Below are 19,041 nucleotides of genomic sequence, written 5' to 3' on the forward strand. Positions count from 1 at the left end.
TTAGCATGCCTGTAGTCTCAGCTACTCGGGAGGCCAAACTAGGAGGTTGCAGTGAGCCGAGACCATGCCACTGCACTCTAGCCTGGCAACAGAGCAAGACTCCATCTCAAAAAAAAAAAAAAACTAGCCAGGCATGGGGGTGCACACCTGTAGTCTTAGCTACTAGGGAGGCCAAGGTTGGAGAAGCACTTGAGCTCAGGAAGTCAAGGCTGTAGTATGTTGTAATTGTGCTTCTGCACTGTATTGACAGAGTGAGTCCCTATCTCATAGTAAAATAAAATAAAAATCATTGTCACATACACATTTCTTAAGTTATTGTAAATGGTTCTTACATCTATTTTAGTAGGTCTCCTCATTTTAAGTAACAGTTTCCCTGTTAGGCCATTTCTACTTTTTCACAATTGTTGCTACCCTATTATTAACATCTTGATGAATTTACCAGATTATTTTTTAGAGGAGATTCCCAGAAGTTGAGCTCATAAAATCAGTGGCTGTCACCAAAATTTGTTACAACAGTCTGTGGAGAGGAAAGGATATGAAGAGGAATAGTGAGTGGTACAACTGGCGAAGTTAATGGGGACCTGATGACAAAGAATGTGAAGTGCTTGCCAGAGAGTTCTGACTTTGTCTTTAAGGCTGTTTGCAAGTCATACATTGGTGAGATTAACTTGGTGGTGTGCTTTGTGTATGGCTGCTGAAGGGAGCACTTGGCAGTGTGTTTTGAAGAGACTAGAATAAGAGATGAGAGGTGGCTAGACCGGTTAGAATAGTTTAGAAAGCAAAGATGTATCTCAATAACTCATTAGTGATTAAGGATCATCTGCCTCTAGAAAAGACATACATGTTAGTTGTTCATATTTAATATGTCAGAAAACAAATACTTCTTTAGCAATACTTTTTTATTGGACATATGAGTAAAGGCTATTTTCATTTACCTTTTCTTAAGCTAGACACTGATTACATTTTCTTCCGTTAGCTACCCTCACATTTTGTAGTCTAGCCAAAGTCATCACAGACAGTAATAAGTTGGGGGTGAACTGACATTTTGAGTTATTTGGAGAAGTATTTCAGGCTATTTCAGGCTTTGTATAAAACTTGAAATAGGCATCATAGAACTCATTAACGATTACTTTGCAAGTGTTATCATGTTTTAATTCTTCGACAATTCTGTAACCTAAAGCAGCAGTCCCCAACCTTTTTGGCAACCAGGGACCAGTTTTTTGGAAGATAGTTTTTTCATAGATGGGGCTGATGGTGGGGGAGTTGCCATGGTTTTGGAGGCATTAGATTCTCATAAGGAGTACACAACCTAGATCCCTTGCATGCACAGTTCACAGCAGGATTTTTGCTCCTATGTGAATCTAATGCTGCCACTGATCTGACAGGTGGTAGTGCTCAGACAGTAATGCTCGCTCACTCGCTTGCTTGACCCACTTCCTGACAGGCCACTGACAGGTAGTCCATGCCCCAGGGATTGGGGACCCTGACCTAAATAAAATGTACATTGTTAATGCTCATAGTTTAGATATTTGTTCAATTGTTGTATCCCATGTTTTATTAAAGCTGAAAGATGAACTTAAATGAATGCTTTTACATAAATGAATGGGAATTAATAATTTTAAAGTTCTATAGTAGTTACTTAATGATAGAATATTATTAAGATTGGAATATAATAGTGAATAGTGCACCATCTAAAGAAGGTGCCAGTTTCTTCTTCTAGGGCCAGTTTTCAAACTTTTTTTTTTTTTTTTTTTTTTTTTTTAATAAAAGCTGTGGATTTTGTTCCTGAGTACCTTGGCAGCAATTGTTTTGAAGTCTTCTACCTCTTGAGATTTGTGACTTAATTTAAAAATAGCATTGCTGATCAGATTAAGGAAGAGCACTATTAAATTCTAGCAAAATAATATTCACTTCTTTATAAATTGCCAGTTCTTAACAGTTTGAAAAAACATAAAGTATGTTTCACTGTCACCCTCTGAAGCTTTTAGATATGCAGGAACATGATTTCTGGTCTGAAGTAGGCTGACCTCTTAGTATGTTTTTTAAACAATATTTAATCACTTTGTAATTACATAAAGAATACAAAATTAGGCCGAGTGTGGTGGCTCATGCCTGTAATCCCAGCAATTTGGCAGGCCGAAGTGGGCGGATCACCTGAAAGGTCAGGAGTTGAAGACCAGCCTGACCAACATGGAGAAACCCCATCTCTACCAAAAATACAAAATTAACCAGGAGTGGTGGCGCAGGCCTGTAATCCCACCTACTTGGGAGGCTGAGGCAGGAGAATTACTTGAACCCAGGAAACAGAGGTTGTGATGAGCTGAGATTGTACCCTTGCACTCCAGCCTGCGCAACAAAAGCAAGACTCCATCTCAAAAAAAAAAAAATACAGAATTAAATTCTCTTTGAAAAAGTGTAAGAGATTAAAGTTCTTTTTGAACTCCATATTCTAATCCTGATCCCCTTTCCATCTACCTAAATTAAGGCTTTTCAGCCTTGGCTAAATATATTTTAAGAAAGCAAATATTGCTAATACCTCCAGATATCTTACTGTAGAATCTTTATATTCTTTTTTTTTTTTTTTTTTTTTTTTTGAGGCAGTCTCACTCCATCACCTATCCTGGAGTCCAGTGTTATGATCTCGGCTCACTGCAACCTCAGGCTCCTGGGTTCAAGCAGTCCTCATGCTCAGCCTCCTGCATAGCTGGGATTACAGGCGTGGGTCATCACACCTGGCTAATGTTCATATTTTTAGTAGAGACAGGATTTTGCCATGTTGACCTGGCTGGGCAAATTTTTTAAAAAGAATTAACAGAAGTGTTATCTGTGAAATATAAGTGTAAAACCATGAGCTGTTGTTACTGAGTTATTATGTCTTGTTCTGTTTGAGAAAAAGAAGTTTTTTGTAACCCAGAAACTGTCAGCAGCAGTTTTTTTATGTATTGACAGTCTGCAGTTTTAAAAATAAGAGATTGAAAACAGTTGAAAATTTTTAATGTTGTTCAACCATTCATTAAATGTATAGAAGAGAAAGCTACAATAAATGCATTTACCTTCTTTATTTATTTCTTAATAAGAATTTTGGTAGAGTGTTGTATAAATATGTGACTCTGTCTAAAAAAGACTCTTTTTTCCGTGTTTTGCTCATGATTAACATAAGAACTAACTATCTTAATGATTGTTTTCAAGGCTATGAAAATGAGCCGGAGATCAGCTGATGCCAGTCAGAGGAGTTTGGCATATAATCGAATAGTCGATGCCCTAAATGAATTCAGGTACATATTCCCCAGCTTTCCATAATGCAGTCATTCATAGTGTACACAGGAAGATTTGTTTCTTTAATTTGTTCTAATAAAATTTAATTTCTTTGTCCTGTAGTGAAATGAGGGAGCCCGTATTAAGCTCATGATAAGTGTTTTCTGTTTTCTCAGTGTTGAATAAAATTTTTGAAAGCAGGTAAATTGTAGGTGATGGAACTCCAGCCAGCCAGCAGACATTTTATGTGACTACTGTGTTTTTTTTAAATAAACATTTGAACCTTTAGGCCTGTAGACCAGACAAGCTTTCTTTAGTTTGGTATAGGCTGTATCTCTCTCAGTTGCATTAACCCATATATTGTATAATTTTGTTCCTGCCAGGCCTCTGTAGATTATTAGTTTGTACTTCGGTTTTAGGAGTTGGTGATTGATATCCATTAATCTAGCCTTGTTCTCTTTTAATCCGTAGTGCAGTCTGATTTTCTCGCATCTTCTGATACTATCCATGTTTGTATCTGAAGAGCTAACCCTCCACAGGCTGAATGATGACTATTCCTTCTTTCTTTTCTTCTGGAATGTTGAGAATGGGAGTGGAGGACAGCAAAATGAAATAATAACTAAATGGTGAATTCTAAGACATGCCTATCTCTTATATCCTTTATTTCTTGACCACTCTGTATTATCAGTTGAGTATAAATAACTGTAAATAGCTTTATTTTTCCAATTTGGTGCATACGTTTGTGCATGCATGCACACACGTACATAATGAATAGACTTAATTTGAACAGTTTCAGATTTACAGAAAAATTGAGCAAATAGTAGTTTTTCCATATAGCCCTCTCCCCCTATCTACAGTTTTCCCAGCTGTTGCTTAATTTTAATTTTTTTTTTTTTTTTGAGACCATGTCTCACTCTGTGGCCCAGGCTGGAGTGCAGTTGTGTGAACTGAGCTCAGTGCAGCCTCTGCCTCCAGGGTTCAAGTGATTTTTGTGCCTCAGCCTCCCCAATAGCTGGGTTTACAGCTGCTCACTACTATGCCCAGGTAATTTTTATATTTTAAGTAGAGGTGAGGTTTCACTATGTTGACCAGGCTGGTGTCAAACTCCTGGCCTCAAGTGATCTGCTTACTTTGGGCTCCCAAAGGAGTGAGATTGTAGGTGTGAGCCACCACACCCGAACTCAGTTATTAACATATTGCATCGGTATGATATATTTGTTAAAACTAATGAACTAATGTTAATACATTATTATTAACCAAAGACCATAATTTACATTAAAATTCACTCTGTTGTATAGTTCTATGGTTTTTATTAAATGTATGATGTCATATACAGGCCATTGTAGTATCATAAGGAATAGTTTCACCACCCTAAAAATCCCCTGTGCTTTACCTGTTTATCCCCACCCACTAACTGCTGGCAGCCACTGGTCTCTTTACCTCTTTACTGTCTGTATTTTTGTCAAATCTAGTATATCATATACTTGAAATCATATAGTATGTGAACTTTTCAGACTGGCTTCTTTCACTTAGCAAGTCTTTCATAACATTCTTCCTTGGTTTTGTTGTTGTTACCTAATAGCTCATTTCTTCTCATCACTGAGTAATATTCCATTGTATAGATGTAACCCAGTTTGTTTATTAATTTACATTCTCCTATTGAAAGATATCTTTCTTATACCTTTTGGTGATTATGAATAATACTGCTATAAATATTCATGTTTGGGGTTTTATGTGGGCATAAGTTTTCAATGCAATTAGAAAAATGCATAGGCGCATGATTGCTGGATGTTATGGGAAAACTGTGTTTAGCTTTGTAAGAAATGATCAAACTGTCATCCAAAATAACTGTACCATTTTCATTCCCACCAGCAATTAATGAGACTTCCTGTTTCTCTACATACTTGTCACGATTTGATATTGTCAGATTGTCAGTTTTAGCCATTCTGAGAGGCAGGTAGTGATATATGGTTATTGTTTCACTTTGAAGTTCCGAAACAACGTATGTTGAGCATCTTTCAAATACTTATTTTCCATCTGTGTATCTTTTTTGGTGAGGCATCTGGTTGTTTTTGTCCTTTTTAAGTTGGCTTTTTTTTTTTCTTATTGTTGAGTTTTGAGGGGTTTTGTTGCTCTTTTGTTTTTGGATACCAGTTTTTTGTCAGATTTAAAAAAAAATACTATCTACCAGTCTGTGGCTTCTTTTTATTCTTATAACAGTATCTTTCACAGAGCAGAATTTTTAATTTTAATGAAGTCCAACTCAATAATTTTTCTTTCCTGTATAGCATTTGGTGCTGTATCTAAAAACTCATCACCTAACCAAAGGTTATTTAGATTTTCTCACGTGTAATTTTCTATATACTTTATAGTTTTGCATTTTATACTTATGACTATGATCCATTATGAATTAATTTTATGAAAACCGTAAGATCTTTGTCTAGATTTATGTTTCTACAGTGGATGTCCCGTCTTTGCCGCACCATTTGCTGAAAATACTTTCTTTTCTCAGTTGAATTACCTTCGCTCCTTTGTCAGAGATCAGTTTGTACTATATTTGTTTGAGTCTCTTTGGGGACTCCCTATTCTGTCTGGTCTGGTCTGTTCTATTCTGTTCTGTTGATCTCTGATTTTTTTGCCTTTTTTTTTCTTTGGCCATTCCCATGTTTGTTTGTTTGGTTTTTTTTTTTTTTTGGTTCACAGGTAAAAATTGTGTATCTTTACGGTGTATAAAATGATTTTTTGACATGTGTACACATTGTGGAATGGCTAAATCAAGCTATTTAACATATGTTTTACCTCACATAATTATCATTTTTGTTGTGAAAAACACTTAAAATCTACTGTCTTAGCAATATTCCAGTATATGATATTAACTGTAGTCACCATGAAGTGTAATAGATCTCTTGAGCCCTGAATTTTGTTTTTTTTTTTTTGGCAGTCTCTCTCTGTCCTAAAGACTGGAGTGCAGTGTTGCAATTTCAGTTCATTACAACCTCCACCTCCGGGGTTCAAACGATTCTCGTGCTTCAGCCTCCCAAGTTGCTGAGACCACAGGCTTGTGCCACTACACCTGGCTAATTTTTGTATTTTTAGTAGAGACAGAGTTTTGTCATATTAGCCAGGCTGGTCTCAAACTCCTGGACTCAAGTGTTTCACCCACCTCGGCCTCCCAGAGTGCTTGGGTTACATGCATGAATCCCCATGCCAAATTCTGTGTTCTTTGACCAACATCTCCCCTGTCTCCCAATCCCCATGCTGTCTGGATTACTATATCTTTATAGTAAATCCTGAAGTTGAGTGGTGTCAGTCCTCCAGCTTTTATTCTTAAGTACTGAGTTAATTATTCTGGGTCTGTTCTGTTTCTGTAAAAACTTTAACATCAGTTTGTAGATGTCCACAAAATAACTTGCTGGAATTTTAATTGGGATTGTGTTGAATCTATGGATGAAGTTGGGAAGAATTAATGTTTGGACAATAGAGTCTTCCTATTCATTAACATGGAAACTCTTCCCATTTATTTAGATCACGTTTGATTCAACAGAATTTTGTACTTTTCCTCATATAGATCCTGTGTATATTTTTTTAGATTTATACCTGTCTATTGGGGGCAGGGGCAGGGAACCTAATGTAAATGATATTGTTTCTTTATATATATATATATATATATATATATATATATATATATATATATATTGTATTGCATTTTAGATTTTGGGGTACATATGAAGAACATGCAAGATTGTTGCATAGGTACATACATGACAGTGTGGTTTGCTGCCTTCCACACATCACCTATATCTGGCATTTCTCCCCATGTTATCCCTCCCCAACTCCCCACCCCCTGCTGTCCCTCCCCTAGTTCCCCCCCACATACCCCAGTATGTGATGCTTTCCTCCTTGTGTCCATGTGTTCTCATTGTTCAATACCCGCCTGTAAGTCAGAACATGCGGTGTTTGATTTTCTCTTCTTGTGTCAGTTTGCTGGGAATGATGGTCTCCAGGTTCATCCATGTCCCTACAAAGGACACAGACTCATCGTTTTTGATGGCTGCATAGTATTCCATGGTGTATATGTGCCACATTTTCCCTGTCCAGTCTATCATCGATGAGCATTTGGGTTGGTTCCAAGTCTTTGCTATTGTAAACAGTGCCACAATGAACATTCACGTGCATGTGTCCTTATAGTAGAATGATTAATAATCCTTTGGATATATACCCAATAATGAGATTGCTGGGTCAAATGGAATTTCTATTTCTAGATCCTTGAGGAATCGGCAAACCGTCTTCCACAATGGTTGAACTAATTTACACTCCCACCAACAGTGTAAAAGTGTTCCTGTTTCTCCACATCCTCTCCAGCATCTGTCTCCAAATTTGTTAATGATTACCATTCTAACGGGCATGAGATAGTATCTCAACGTAGTTTTGATTTGCACTTCTCTGATGACCGGTGATGATGAGCATTTTTTCCTGTTTTGTGGCCTCATTTATGTCTTCTTTTGTAAAGTGTCTGTTTGTATCCTTCGCCCACTTTCAAATGATCTTGTTTTTTTTCTTGTAAATCTGTTTTAGTTCTTTACAGATTCTGGATATTAGCCCTTTATCAGATGAGTAGATTGCAAAAATTTTCTCCCATTCTGTTGGTTGCTGATTCATTCTAATGACTGTTTATTTTGCTGTGCAGAAGCTCTGGAGTTTCATTAGGTCCCATTTGTCTATTTTGGCTTTTGTTGCTTTGCTTTTGTTGTTTTGGCTTTTGGTGTTTTGGCTTTTGGTGTTTTAGTAATGAAGTCCTTGCCTATGCCTCTGTCCTGAATGGTTTTGTGTAGGTTTTCTTCTAGGGTTTTTATGGTGTTAGGTCTTATGTTTAAGTCTTTAATCCATCTGGAGTTAATTTTAGTGTGAGATGTCTCTGAGTCCAGTTTCTGCTTTCTGCACATGGCTAGCCAGTTTTCCCAACACCATTTATTAAACAGGGAATCCTTTCCCCATTGCTTGTTTTTGTGAGGTTTGTCAAAGATCAGATAGTTGTACATGTATGGCATTGCCTCCGAGGCCTCTGTTCTGTTTCATTGGTCTCTATCTCTGTTTTGGTACCAATACTATGCTGTTTTAATTACTGTAGCCTTGTAGTATAGTTCTAAGTCAGGTAGTGTGATGCCTCTATCTTTGTACTTTTTGCTTAGAATTGACTTGGGTATGCAGGCTCTTCATATGGCAGAGTATGAAGAGGAAGCAAGGCATCTTCTTCACAAGGCAGTAGGAAGGAAAAGTGCCTAGCAAAGAGGGAAGAGCTCCTTATAAAACGATCAGATCTGGCTGGGCGCGGTGGCTCACTACTGTAATCCCAGCATTTTGGGAGGCCAAGGCAGGTGGATCACTTGAGGTCAGCAGTTCAAGATCAGCCCAGCCAACATGGTGAAACTCTGTCTCTACTGAAAATGCAAAAATTAGCCAGATGTCGTGGCACACATCTGTAATCCCAGCTACTTGGGAAGCTGAGGCAGAGAATAGCTTGAACCCCAGGAGGCAGAGGTTGCAGTGAGCTAAGGATGCGCCACTGCCCTCCAGCCTGACCAACAGAGTGAGACTCCATCTCAAAAAAAAAACAAAGAAAGAAAGAAAGAAAAACCCATCAGATCCAGATCTGATGAGAACTTAGTCACTATCACAAGAAAAGCATGGGGGAAACTGCCTCCATGATTCAGATACCTCTACATGGTCTCTCTCTTGACTGTGGGGATTATGGGGATTATGGGCTTACAATTCAAGATGAGATTTGGGTGGGGACACCAAGTCTAATCATATCATCAATTCCAGCTTTCTTTTGATTAGTGTTAATGTAGTATAACTTTTTCTATACCTTAACTTTTAATCTATCTGTGTCTTTATATTTAAAGTGAGTTTCTTATAGACAGCATAAAGTTGGGTCTCTATCTTTTAACTGGTATTTTAAGACCACTCACATTTGAAGTGGCTATTAATATAGTTAGGTTAATATCTACCATGGTTGCAACTGTTTTCTATTTATTTCACTTTCTTTATGTTTTTGTCCTGTCATCATTTTATGTCTTCTCTTGTTTTGAGCATTTAAATGCTTCCATTTTTCTCTCCTCTTTTAGTGTGTCAATATATTTCTTTAAAACTTCATTTTTTTATGTTTGTCCTATAGTGGGCAGTACATATTTGTAACTAATCTACTTTCAGATAACCCTGTACTGCTTCATGGGCAGTGTGCATACTTCATAACAAAATACTCCAAGTTCTCCCTCACATCCCTGATAACATTGCTGTCGTTCAGTTTACTTTTCCATTAGCTATGATAATTCAATATGTTGTTGTTTTTATTACCCTAAACAAATATTTTTCTATTAGGTCAATTTCGAATAAGAAAAAGGAAAGACTTTATTTTATATGTATTACTTTTCTGTTACTCCTTTTATGTAGATTTGAGTTTCTATCTTGTATTTTCTCTGAAAAAAAAAAAAATTTTTTTTTATAAGACAGAGTCTAGCACTGTCGCCCGGGCTGGAGTGTAATGCTGTGATCTCGGCTCACTGCAACCTCTGCCTCCCAGATTCATGCAATTCTCCTTCCTCAGCCTTCTGAGTAGCTGGAATTACAGGCGTACACCACCACACCTGGCTAATTTTTTGTATTTTTAGTAGAGACAGGGTTTCACTATGTTGGCCAGACTGGTCTTAAACTCCTCACTTCATGATCCATCTGCCTTGGCCTCCCAAAGTGCTGGGATTACAGGCATGAGCCACCGCACCTGGTTGAAAAATATCCTTTAGCATTGCTTAAATATCATTTTTTCTGCCATCAAATTCTTTCAGTTTTTGTCTGAGAAAGGGTTTCTCTTTCCCTTTTGAATTATTTTGCAGGATACAGAATTCTAGATTGTTGTTTTTCTTTCAGTGTTTTAACTATTTTCCCTAGTCTCATTTTGTTTGCATAGTTTCTAACAAGAACTCTAATGCAGCTCTTACTCTTTTATAGGTAAGGTTGTTTTTGTGTTTCTTAATTCTATTAAAGCTTTTTCTTTGGTTTTCTGTAGTTTGAGTATAATATGTATAGGAATAGATTTGTTGGTATCTGTCCTGCTTGGTGTTCTATGAGCTTCCTGCATCTATGATTTGTTGTCTCTTAGTAACTTTTTAAATTCCTGAACTATTATTCATGTATTTTATTTATTTCTTCTCCATTTTTTATTTATTACATGTTTACTTTTTGTAATTGTACCGCAGTTCCTGGATATTATTTTTCATCCTTTATTCTCTTGGCTTTTCAGTTTGGGAAATTTTTATTGGCATATCTTCAAGATCATTGATTCTCCTTGAACTTGGCCAGTCTGTTGATGTGCCCATCAAAAGCGTTCTTTATTCCTGATCCTTTTTTTTTAATTGCTAGCATTTCCTTTTGATTTTTTTAATGACTTTCCATCTCTCTTTGCATTGCTCATCTGCTTGCATGTTGTCTGTTTTAAACAACAGAGTAGTAATAATCAAATATATAATTATATAAAATAAATGTTTATCATAATTTTCAATTTCCATTCTGATAATTCTAAAATCTTTGCCAAATTTGTGTTTGGTCCTGATGCTTTGTCTGTTCAGACTATTTTTTGTGGCTTTCTAGCCAGAAAGGCTAGTGGGAATTAAAGTTGTCTAAATTTTCTTTGGAGGACAGACCTTTGTTTTGGTGAATGTTCTAGGAATATTTCAAAACTGTTACTTTGTTGCTACCTCTGTCCAAAACATAGCCAGATGTTTCTCTGATTCTCAACATGAAAATCTGATAGTACCCCATGAAAGTGGGGAGGCTCCCTAAGATTAGGCCCCTAGCAGTTTTTGTCACTGGAGGTAATTCACACTCAGTCTTCATCAGTTACTGTTTAAGTGTTCCTACTGGTTATTTGCTCTAAAGGCTTCTGCTTCAGGTAAGTTGTCATTCTCTGTATTTACCTATTTTTTCCAGTTTTCAGGTTGATAGTTTTCCCTCTGTCCTCAGTTTAGTGATCGTAACTAAGAAAAGACATTGATTTTTCAGTTTCTTCAGTTTTTTTTGTTCTAAGAACAAGAGTAACGACTTCCAAGCTTTTTATAGGTCAGAGCTGACATTGGAAGTTCAAATATTTTTAAATCAATATTTTAATATAAGAACACATTGAACTGAAGTAGGATTTAAAACTTATTTGAGTTAAAACTGAAATTGGGCCAGGCATAGTAGCTCATGCCTATAATCCCAACACTTTGTGAGACCAAGGTAGGTGGATCGTTTGAGTCCAAGACTTCAAGAGCAGCCTGGGGAACATGGTGAAACCCTGTCTCTACAAACAATACAAAGATTAGCCAGGCTTGGTGGTACATACCTGTAATCCCAGCTACTTGGGAGGTTGAGGCAGGAGGATTAGTTGAACCTGGGATGCAAAGGTTGCAGTGAGCTGAGATTGCGCCATTGCACTCTAACCTGTGTGACAGAGCAAGACCCTGTCTCAAAACGAAACAACAACAAAAAACCCACAACCTAAATTGATCTAGACTTTTGTTTGGTATTTAAATTACGTTATAAACCTATGCTTTAAAAAAAAAAAAAAAAAGACATTCAGGTACTGCTGTCTTTATAGAAGCAGTATAGAGAAGTATACTAAAAACTATTTACCAAACTCTTAGAGTTTGAATCAGTAGGTATGAGGCCTGGCATCTATATTTCACAAACTATTTTGGAAATAACTGCTTTAAACTTATTCAAGGGCCGAGCTTAGTGGCACTTGCCTGTAATCTCAGCACTTTGGGAGCCCACGGAGAGAGGATTGCTTGGATTTTTGAGACCAGCCTGGGCAAAAAAGCAAGACCGTGTGTCTGTTGATAGCACAACAGGGTGACTATAGTCAGTAGTAATTTAATTGTACAATTAAAAGTAACTAAAAGAGTATGATTGGATTATTGGCAACACAAAGGATAAATACTTGAGGTAGTGGATGCCCCATCTACCCTAATATGATTATTACACATTATATCCTATAATTTATATATGCTTACAATGTACCCACAAAATTTAAAATTAAAAAAAAAAAAAAAACCTCATCTCTATAAAGTAAAAATTTTAAAAGTATCCAGGCTCAAGTGGCATGTGCCTGTAGTCCCAGCTACTCAGGAGGCTAACGCTTGGCAGGATAGGTTGAGCCTAGGTTGCAGTGGGTTACGATTGTGCCACTACACTTCAGCCTGGGTGACAGAGTGAGACTACATCTCTTTAAAAAAAAAAAAAGGACAAAACTTTTTGAGGAGAAACATTACCAAATTGTGTCTTTCTTCTGTGCTACTGTAATGCTACTGTAACCCTTGTCTTATATAATTGCTGCTCAACTTTTAATAGGGATGTCAGAGTCAGCATTTGAGAGCAGTTTTGTATTGAAATTAAGAGCAATTTCTGATTATTAAGAGAGCTTGTATATGTAAAGGAAGGCACTTATTTGTATGTTTAATTGAAAGCAAGACATTTTGAACCTAATATCCTGATAAATTAAAATATCAATTGGATAAAATTGTTTTTTTCTTATTCCTAATGGTTTATGACAGCTTTACTCTGTACACATTCCCGTGTAGCTCAGTGTATCTGCCACCAGCGCATGTGCTATTTACATAGCTGGGAGATTGAACTTAACGACAATTCAAACACAATTCAAAAACAATTCACATAAAACTAGAGTGGATTCTCTACCTATAAAATAGGCCTCCAATGAATATAAGTAGTATTTGAGAACTATGAAAAGTTATAGCCTTGATTTTTCTAAATTTAATCTATAGTTTTAGTTTTTAAGTGGACTGAAGCAGGACTGCTTAAAAGCTTACTCAAAGATTCTTAAGGAGCCAGGCGCAGTGGCTTACGTCTGCAATCACAGCACTTTGGGAGGCTGAGGAGGGTGGGTCATCTGAGGTCAGGAGTACAAGACCAACCTGGCCAACATGGTGAAACCCTGTCTCTACAAAGAATACAAAAATTAGCTGGGTGTGGTGGTGGCTGCCTGTAGCCCCAGCTACGGGAAAGGCTGAGGCAGGAGAATTGATTGAACCTGGGAGTTGGAGGTTGCAGTGAACCAAGATCACACCACTGCAGTCCAGCCTGGACAACAGAGCAAGACTCCGTTCCCCACCCCCCCACCCCCAAAAAAAAGATTCTGGAGACAACAGATGCTGGAGAGGATGTGGAGAAAAAGGAATACTCTTACACTGTTGATGGGAATATAAATTAGTTCAACCATTATGGAAGACAGTGTGGCGATTCCTCAAGGATCTGGAAATAGAAATTCCATTTGACCCAGCAATCCCATTACTGGATATATACCCAAAAGATTATAAATCATTCTGTTATAAGGACACATGCACACGTATGTTCGTTGCAGCACTGTTTACGATAGCAAGGGCCTGGAACCAACCCAAATGCCCATCAATGATAGAATGTACAAAGAAAATGTGGCACATATACATCATAGAATACTATGCAGCCATAAAAAACGATGAGTTCGTGTCCTTTGTAGAGACATGGATGAATCTAGAAACCATCATTCTCAGCAAACTGACACAGAACAGAAAACCAAACACTGCATGTTTTCACTCATAGATGGGTGATGAACAGTGAGAACACTTGGGCACAGGGAAGAGGACAACACTCACTGGACTAGGTGAAGGGGCAAGGGGAGGGACAATGTGGGGGCAGGGAGGATACGGAGGGATAACACCAGGAGAAATGCCTGATGTAGGCAATTCGGGGGCAGGGGGATGGAGACAGCAAACCACCATGGCGGTATATACCTATGCAACAATCCTGCATGATGCAGGATGTGCACATGTACCCCAGAGCCCAAAGTACAATTAAAAAAAAAAGATTCTTAAGGGTTTTGCTTCCCCTAAAATATATTATGCCACTAATATAAAAGAAGTGTGCAATGAATGATCAAATGAATTACAAATTTCATTTGTAAATTTTTATTTTTGTGGTTTAAGTTGTTTTTGTTTTGGAGACAGGGTCTCAGTCTGTTGCTTGGCAGGAGCATAGTGGCACAAGGATAGCTCACTGTAACCTTGAACTCCTGGCCTCAAGCGATCCTCCTACTTCAGCATCCCAATTAGCTAGGGCTATAAATACACACCATGCCTGCCTCACTTCTTAAATATGTTGTATAATGGGGTCTTACTATGTTGTCCAGGCTAATCTTGAACTCTTGTCTTCAAGGGATCTTCTTGCCTCAACCTCCCAAAGTACTGGGATTACAGGCATGAGCCAGCATGCCTTGTCTGGTTTAAGTTGTTTTAGTTTACTTTGTTTATACCAGAATTATTAGAAATATGTTTTCAGTGGTTCTTTTTGCTTATTTGCTTGAAATAAGCCTTCAAGATTCTTTTTTGAGTATCACATTTTGTGTTAGTATAAGGCAATGAATCTTTGCCCTTGAACTTGCAGTTAATTATACTGTTGGATTGACAGATTCTTTTCTGCAATCACAAGCGTTGTGGCAAAGGCCAAAAGTCTCTGCTTGGGCTCTTTGGAAACAATGTCATTGTAGGTTCAGCCGAGGTTACCAGAATAGTAAATACTGTCATAAGACTCCTTCCAAACAGGATACTGATCTTGATCTTAGATTTTAAAAATCATTTTTATTTTTTAAAATGTTATTTAAATACTTGTGAGTCAGTTGCTATGGTATTGGTTAGTATAAATGGCCTAGACTTAGAATTTCAGGATTACCTGGAATTTACAATGTGCAGATTATAAAATCTATGAAAGTATATGTTATGATTGTGTGCCTTTCCATTTGCATTGTTTAATTATTTTGCTTCAGTTACTGTGCAAATCTGAAAGGTTTATTAAATATTCTTATAGTATTTCATAATAATTTTCAATAGGAAGTCTACCTGTATAAGCATTTTCACATATACAATTGATATTTACCATTTGTGGATTTTGTATTTTAGAATTCACCTACTTGATAACATTTATTTGTAACCCCAAAATATATTTGCATTGCTTTTGCAGTAATTTGTGTACATGTGCAGAGCAGTGAAAATGTGAGTTGCCTGATGCACACGTACCCAGATTAGATCAAACAGGGTCTAATGCTCTGCCTTCTTGTTTTAACTCTTATACTGTTAACAAATGTACTTTTTTGAAATTTATTTAGTGCCAAGATTTTTACATTTTTCTGCTTTTTATTAGTGATTTTTGCTATTAAAAATGATTTCCAAATGTAGTACTGAAATCCTGTCTAATATTCAGTGTAAGAAGATTGTGATGCACCTTATAGAAAAAATACATGCGTTAGATAAGCTTCCTTTAGACATTATTTATGATGTTGTCAGCCATGAGTCATCAGACATTATTTATGATGTTGTCAGCCATGAGTTTAATATTAATGAGTCCTTAAACAGAGAGGCACATCAAGGTGTCATGTATTGATGCGTTGATGAAAATGTGACCAAAGGCTCATAGGAACCTGTTTATTTTCCCTAGGGGCAGTGGTTTAGTGTTTGCTAATTCAGTGCTCAAGTGGACTTTATAGAATGTAACTATTTCACGTAATGAGAATAGTCCCTGCAGTCAGCCCTTTATATCTGTGGGTTTCACATCTGCAGATTCAGCCAACCTCAGATCAAAATATTTGAAGAAGAAAAAGCAATAAAAATTAACTACAATTTAAAAACACATTAAAAAACTGATGCAGTATAATAGTTATTAACAACATTTACATTGCATTTGGTATTATAAATAATATAGAGATGGTTTGAAGTATACAGGAGGATGTGCATGGGTTACATGCAAATGGTATGCCATTTCATAGGGGATTTGAGTATCCACAGACTTTGGTAACCATGGGGATTCTGGAACTAATCCCCCCAGGACACTGAGAGATAAATGTACTTCTTAAATTAAGGGATTATTTAAAATTACAATGACATATTCTTTAAAGTAAATGATTATTCGAGATCAGGTGATTAATAAATTTTGGGTGGTTGAGAAGAGGAAGGAAATGATTTACATGTATACAGAAACCTTGAAAGCTAGAGAAGCAAGAAGCATGTTTAGTTAGCATTGCTGCCTAACAAAGTCTTGAGATTTTTATGTAGACCCTAGGCATATCAAAGAAAACGAAATCATGCCCACAGTTTTCTCCCAACAAAAGGAGTCTTTCATTGTCAGGGCACAGGCTGGGAAAAATAAGGGGACAGATTACTGAAAATACTTGCTTTTCTTATGATTGAATGACAAGGCATAATTATTAGTGGGGATGAAAGAAATGATTTCTAGAATAAACCATTACTTCTAGATTATATTTTTTATTTTTTTGAGACGGAGTCTTGGTCTGTCACCCAGGCTGGAGAGAAGTGGTGTAATCTCGGCTCACTGCAACCTCTGCCTCCTAGCTTCAAGTGATTCTCATGCCTCAGCCTCCCAGGTGGCTGAGATTACAGGCATGCATCACCACGCCCAGCTAGTTTTTGTATTTTTGGTAGACACAGGGCTTTGCCATGTTGGCTAGGCTGGTCTCGAACTCCCAACTTCAGGTGATTCACTCGCCTCGACTCCCCAGCGTGCTGGGATTACAGGCATGAGTCACTACGCTCGGCCATTACTTCTAGATTGTTAATGACAACAACATAGAGTTGTGTATAGTGAGAGGCACTGTTGTGTAATTAATTTCTTTGCCTTCTTAGTACTTGATAACACTCTGACGTCACAGCACATATAACACTAGAATAGTAAAGCAAAGGTTCTCAGTCGACCACTAATAGCAGTGTTTGTGATCTGGCTCTATCCCATGACACATAGACTTATAGTAGATGGTAATATGCCGAAGAAACTCATGAAAAACTCTTAAATGATCAGCTTATTTATTTATTTATACATTGTTTCTTTTTTTTTTTTTTTTTTTTATTGGATTATAGGTTTTGGGGTACATGAGCAGAGCATGCAAGACAGTTGCGTAGGTACACACATGGCAGTGTGCTTTGCTTTTCTTCTCCCCTTCACCCACATTTGGCATTTCTCCCCAGGCTATCCCTCCCCACCTCCCCCTCCCACTGGCCCTCCCCTTTTCCCCCGAATAGACCCCAGTGTTTAGTACTCCCCTTTCTGTGTCCATGTGTTCTCATTTTTCATCACCCACCTATGAGTGAGAATATGCGGTGTTTCATTTTCTGTTCTTGTGTCAGTTTGCTGAGGATGATGTTTTCCAGATTCATCCATGTCCCTACAAACGACACGAACTCATCATTTCTGATTGCTGCATAATATTCCATGGTGTATATGTGCCACATTTTTCCAATCCAGTCTATTATCAATGGGCATTTGGGTTGATTCCAGGTCTTTGCTATTGTAAACAGTGCTGCAATGAACATTCGTGTACATGTGTCCTTATAGTAGAACGATTTATAGTCTTTTGGATATATACCCAGTAATGGGATTGCTGGGTCAAATGGAATTTCTATTTCTAAGGCCTTGAGGAATCGCCACACTGTCTTCCACAATGGTTGAACTAATTTACACTCCCACCAACAGTGTAAAAGTGTTCCTTTTTCTCCACATCCTCTCCAGCATCTGTTGTCTCCAGATTTTTTAATGATCGCCATTCTAACTGGCATGAGATGGTATCTCAATGTGGTTTTGATTTGCATCTCTCTGATGACCAGTGACGATGAGCATTTTTTCATATGATTGTTGGCCTCATATATGTCTTCTTTCGTAAAGTATCTGTTCATATCCTTTGCCCACTTTTGAATGGGCTTGTTTGTTTTTTTCCTGTAAATCTGCTTGAGTTGTTTGTAAATTCTGGATATCAGCCCTTTGTCAGATGGGTAGACTGCGAAAATTTTTTCCCATTCTGTTGGTTGCCGATCCACTCTAGTGACTGTTTCTTTTGCCGTGCAGAAGCTGTGGAGTTTCATTAGGTCCCATTTGTCTATTTTGGCTTTTGTTGCCAATGCTCTTGGTGTTTTGTTCATGAAGTCCTTGCCTACTCCTATGTCCTGGATAGTTTTGCCTAGATTTCCTTCTAGGGTTTTTATGGTGCCAGGTCTTATGTTTAAGTCTTTAATCCATCTGGAGTTAATTTTAGTGTAAGGTGTCAGGAAGGGGTCCAGTTTCTGCTTTCTGCACATGGCTAGCCAGTTTTCCCAACACCATTTCTTAAACATGGAATCCTTGCCCCATTGCTTGTTTTTGTCAGGTTTATCAAAGATTGTATAGTTGTATGTATGTTGTGTTGCCTCCGGTGCCTCTGTTTTGTTCCATTGGTCTATATCTCTGTTTTGGTACCAGTACCATGCTGTTTTGATTACTGTAGCCTTGTAGTATAGTTTGAAATCCGGTAGTGTGATGCCCCCCGCTGTGTTCTTTTTGCTTAGAATTGACTTGGCTATGTGGGCTCTCTTTTGGTTCCATATGAAGTTCATGGTGGTTTTTTCCAGTTCTGTGAAGAAAGTCAATGGTAGCTTGATGGGGATAGCGTTGATTCTGTAAATTACTTTGGGCAGTATAGCCATTTTCACGATATTAATTCTTCCTAACCATGAACATGGAATGTTTCTCCATCTGTTTGTGTCCTCTCTGATTTCGTTGAGCAGTGGTTTGTAGTTCTCCTTGAAGAGGTCCCTTACGTTCCTTGTGAGTTGTATTCCAAGGTATTTTATTCTTTTTGTAGCAATTGCGAATGGCAGTTCGCTCTTGATTTGGCTTTCTTTAAGTCTGTTATTGGTGTAGACGAATGCTTGTGATTTTTGCACA

General features: G+C 37.5%; 1 protein-coding gene across 3 annotated transcripts in view; it reads left to right on the forward strand.

Moving 5' to 3' along the window:
- The window catches only part of FNIP1 (folliculin interacting protein 1), a 179,893-nt gene that overhangs the window by 110,075 nt on the left and 50,777 nt on the right, over positions 1 to 19,041 (forward strand). For all 3 annotated transcript variants that reach the window (XM_002744624.6, XM_008991521.5, XM_035290940.3), the window contains one exon: positions 3,190 to 3,275. In XM_002744624.6, coding sequence (XP_002744670.2) covers positions 3,190 to 3,275 — 86 coding nt within the window. The remainder of the gene's footprint in view (positions 1 to 3,189; positions 3,276 to 19,041) is intronic.

The sequence above is a fragment of the Callithrix jacchus genome, chromosome 2 (genome assembly GCF_049354715.1).
Source record: "Callithrix jacchus isolate 240 chromosome 2, calJac240_pri, whole genome shotgun sequence".
Classification (NCBI taxonomy): domain Eukaryota; kingdom Metazoa; phylum Chordata; class Mammalia; order Primates; family Cebidae; genus Callithrix; species Callithrix jacchus.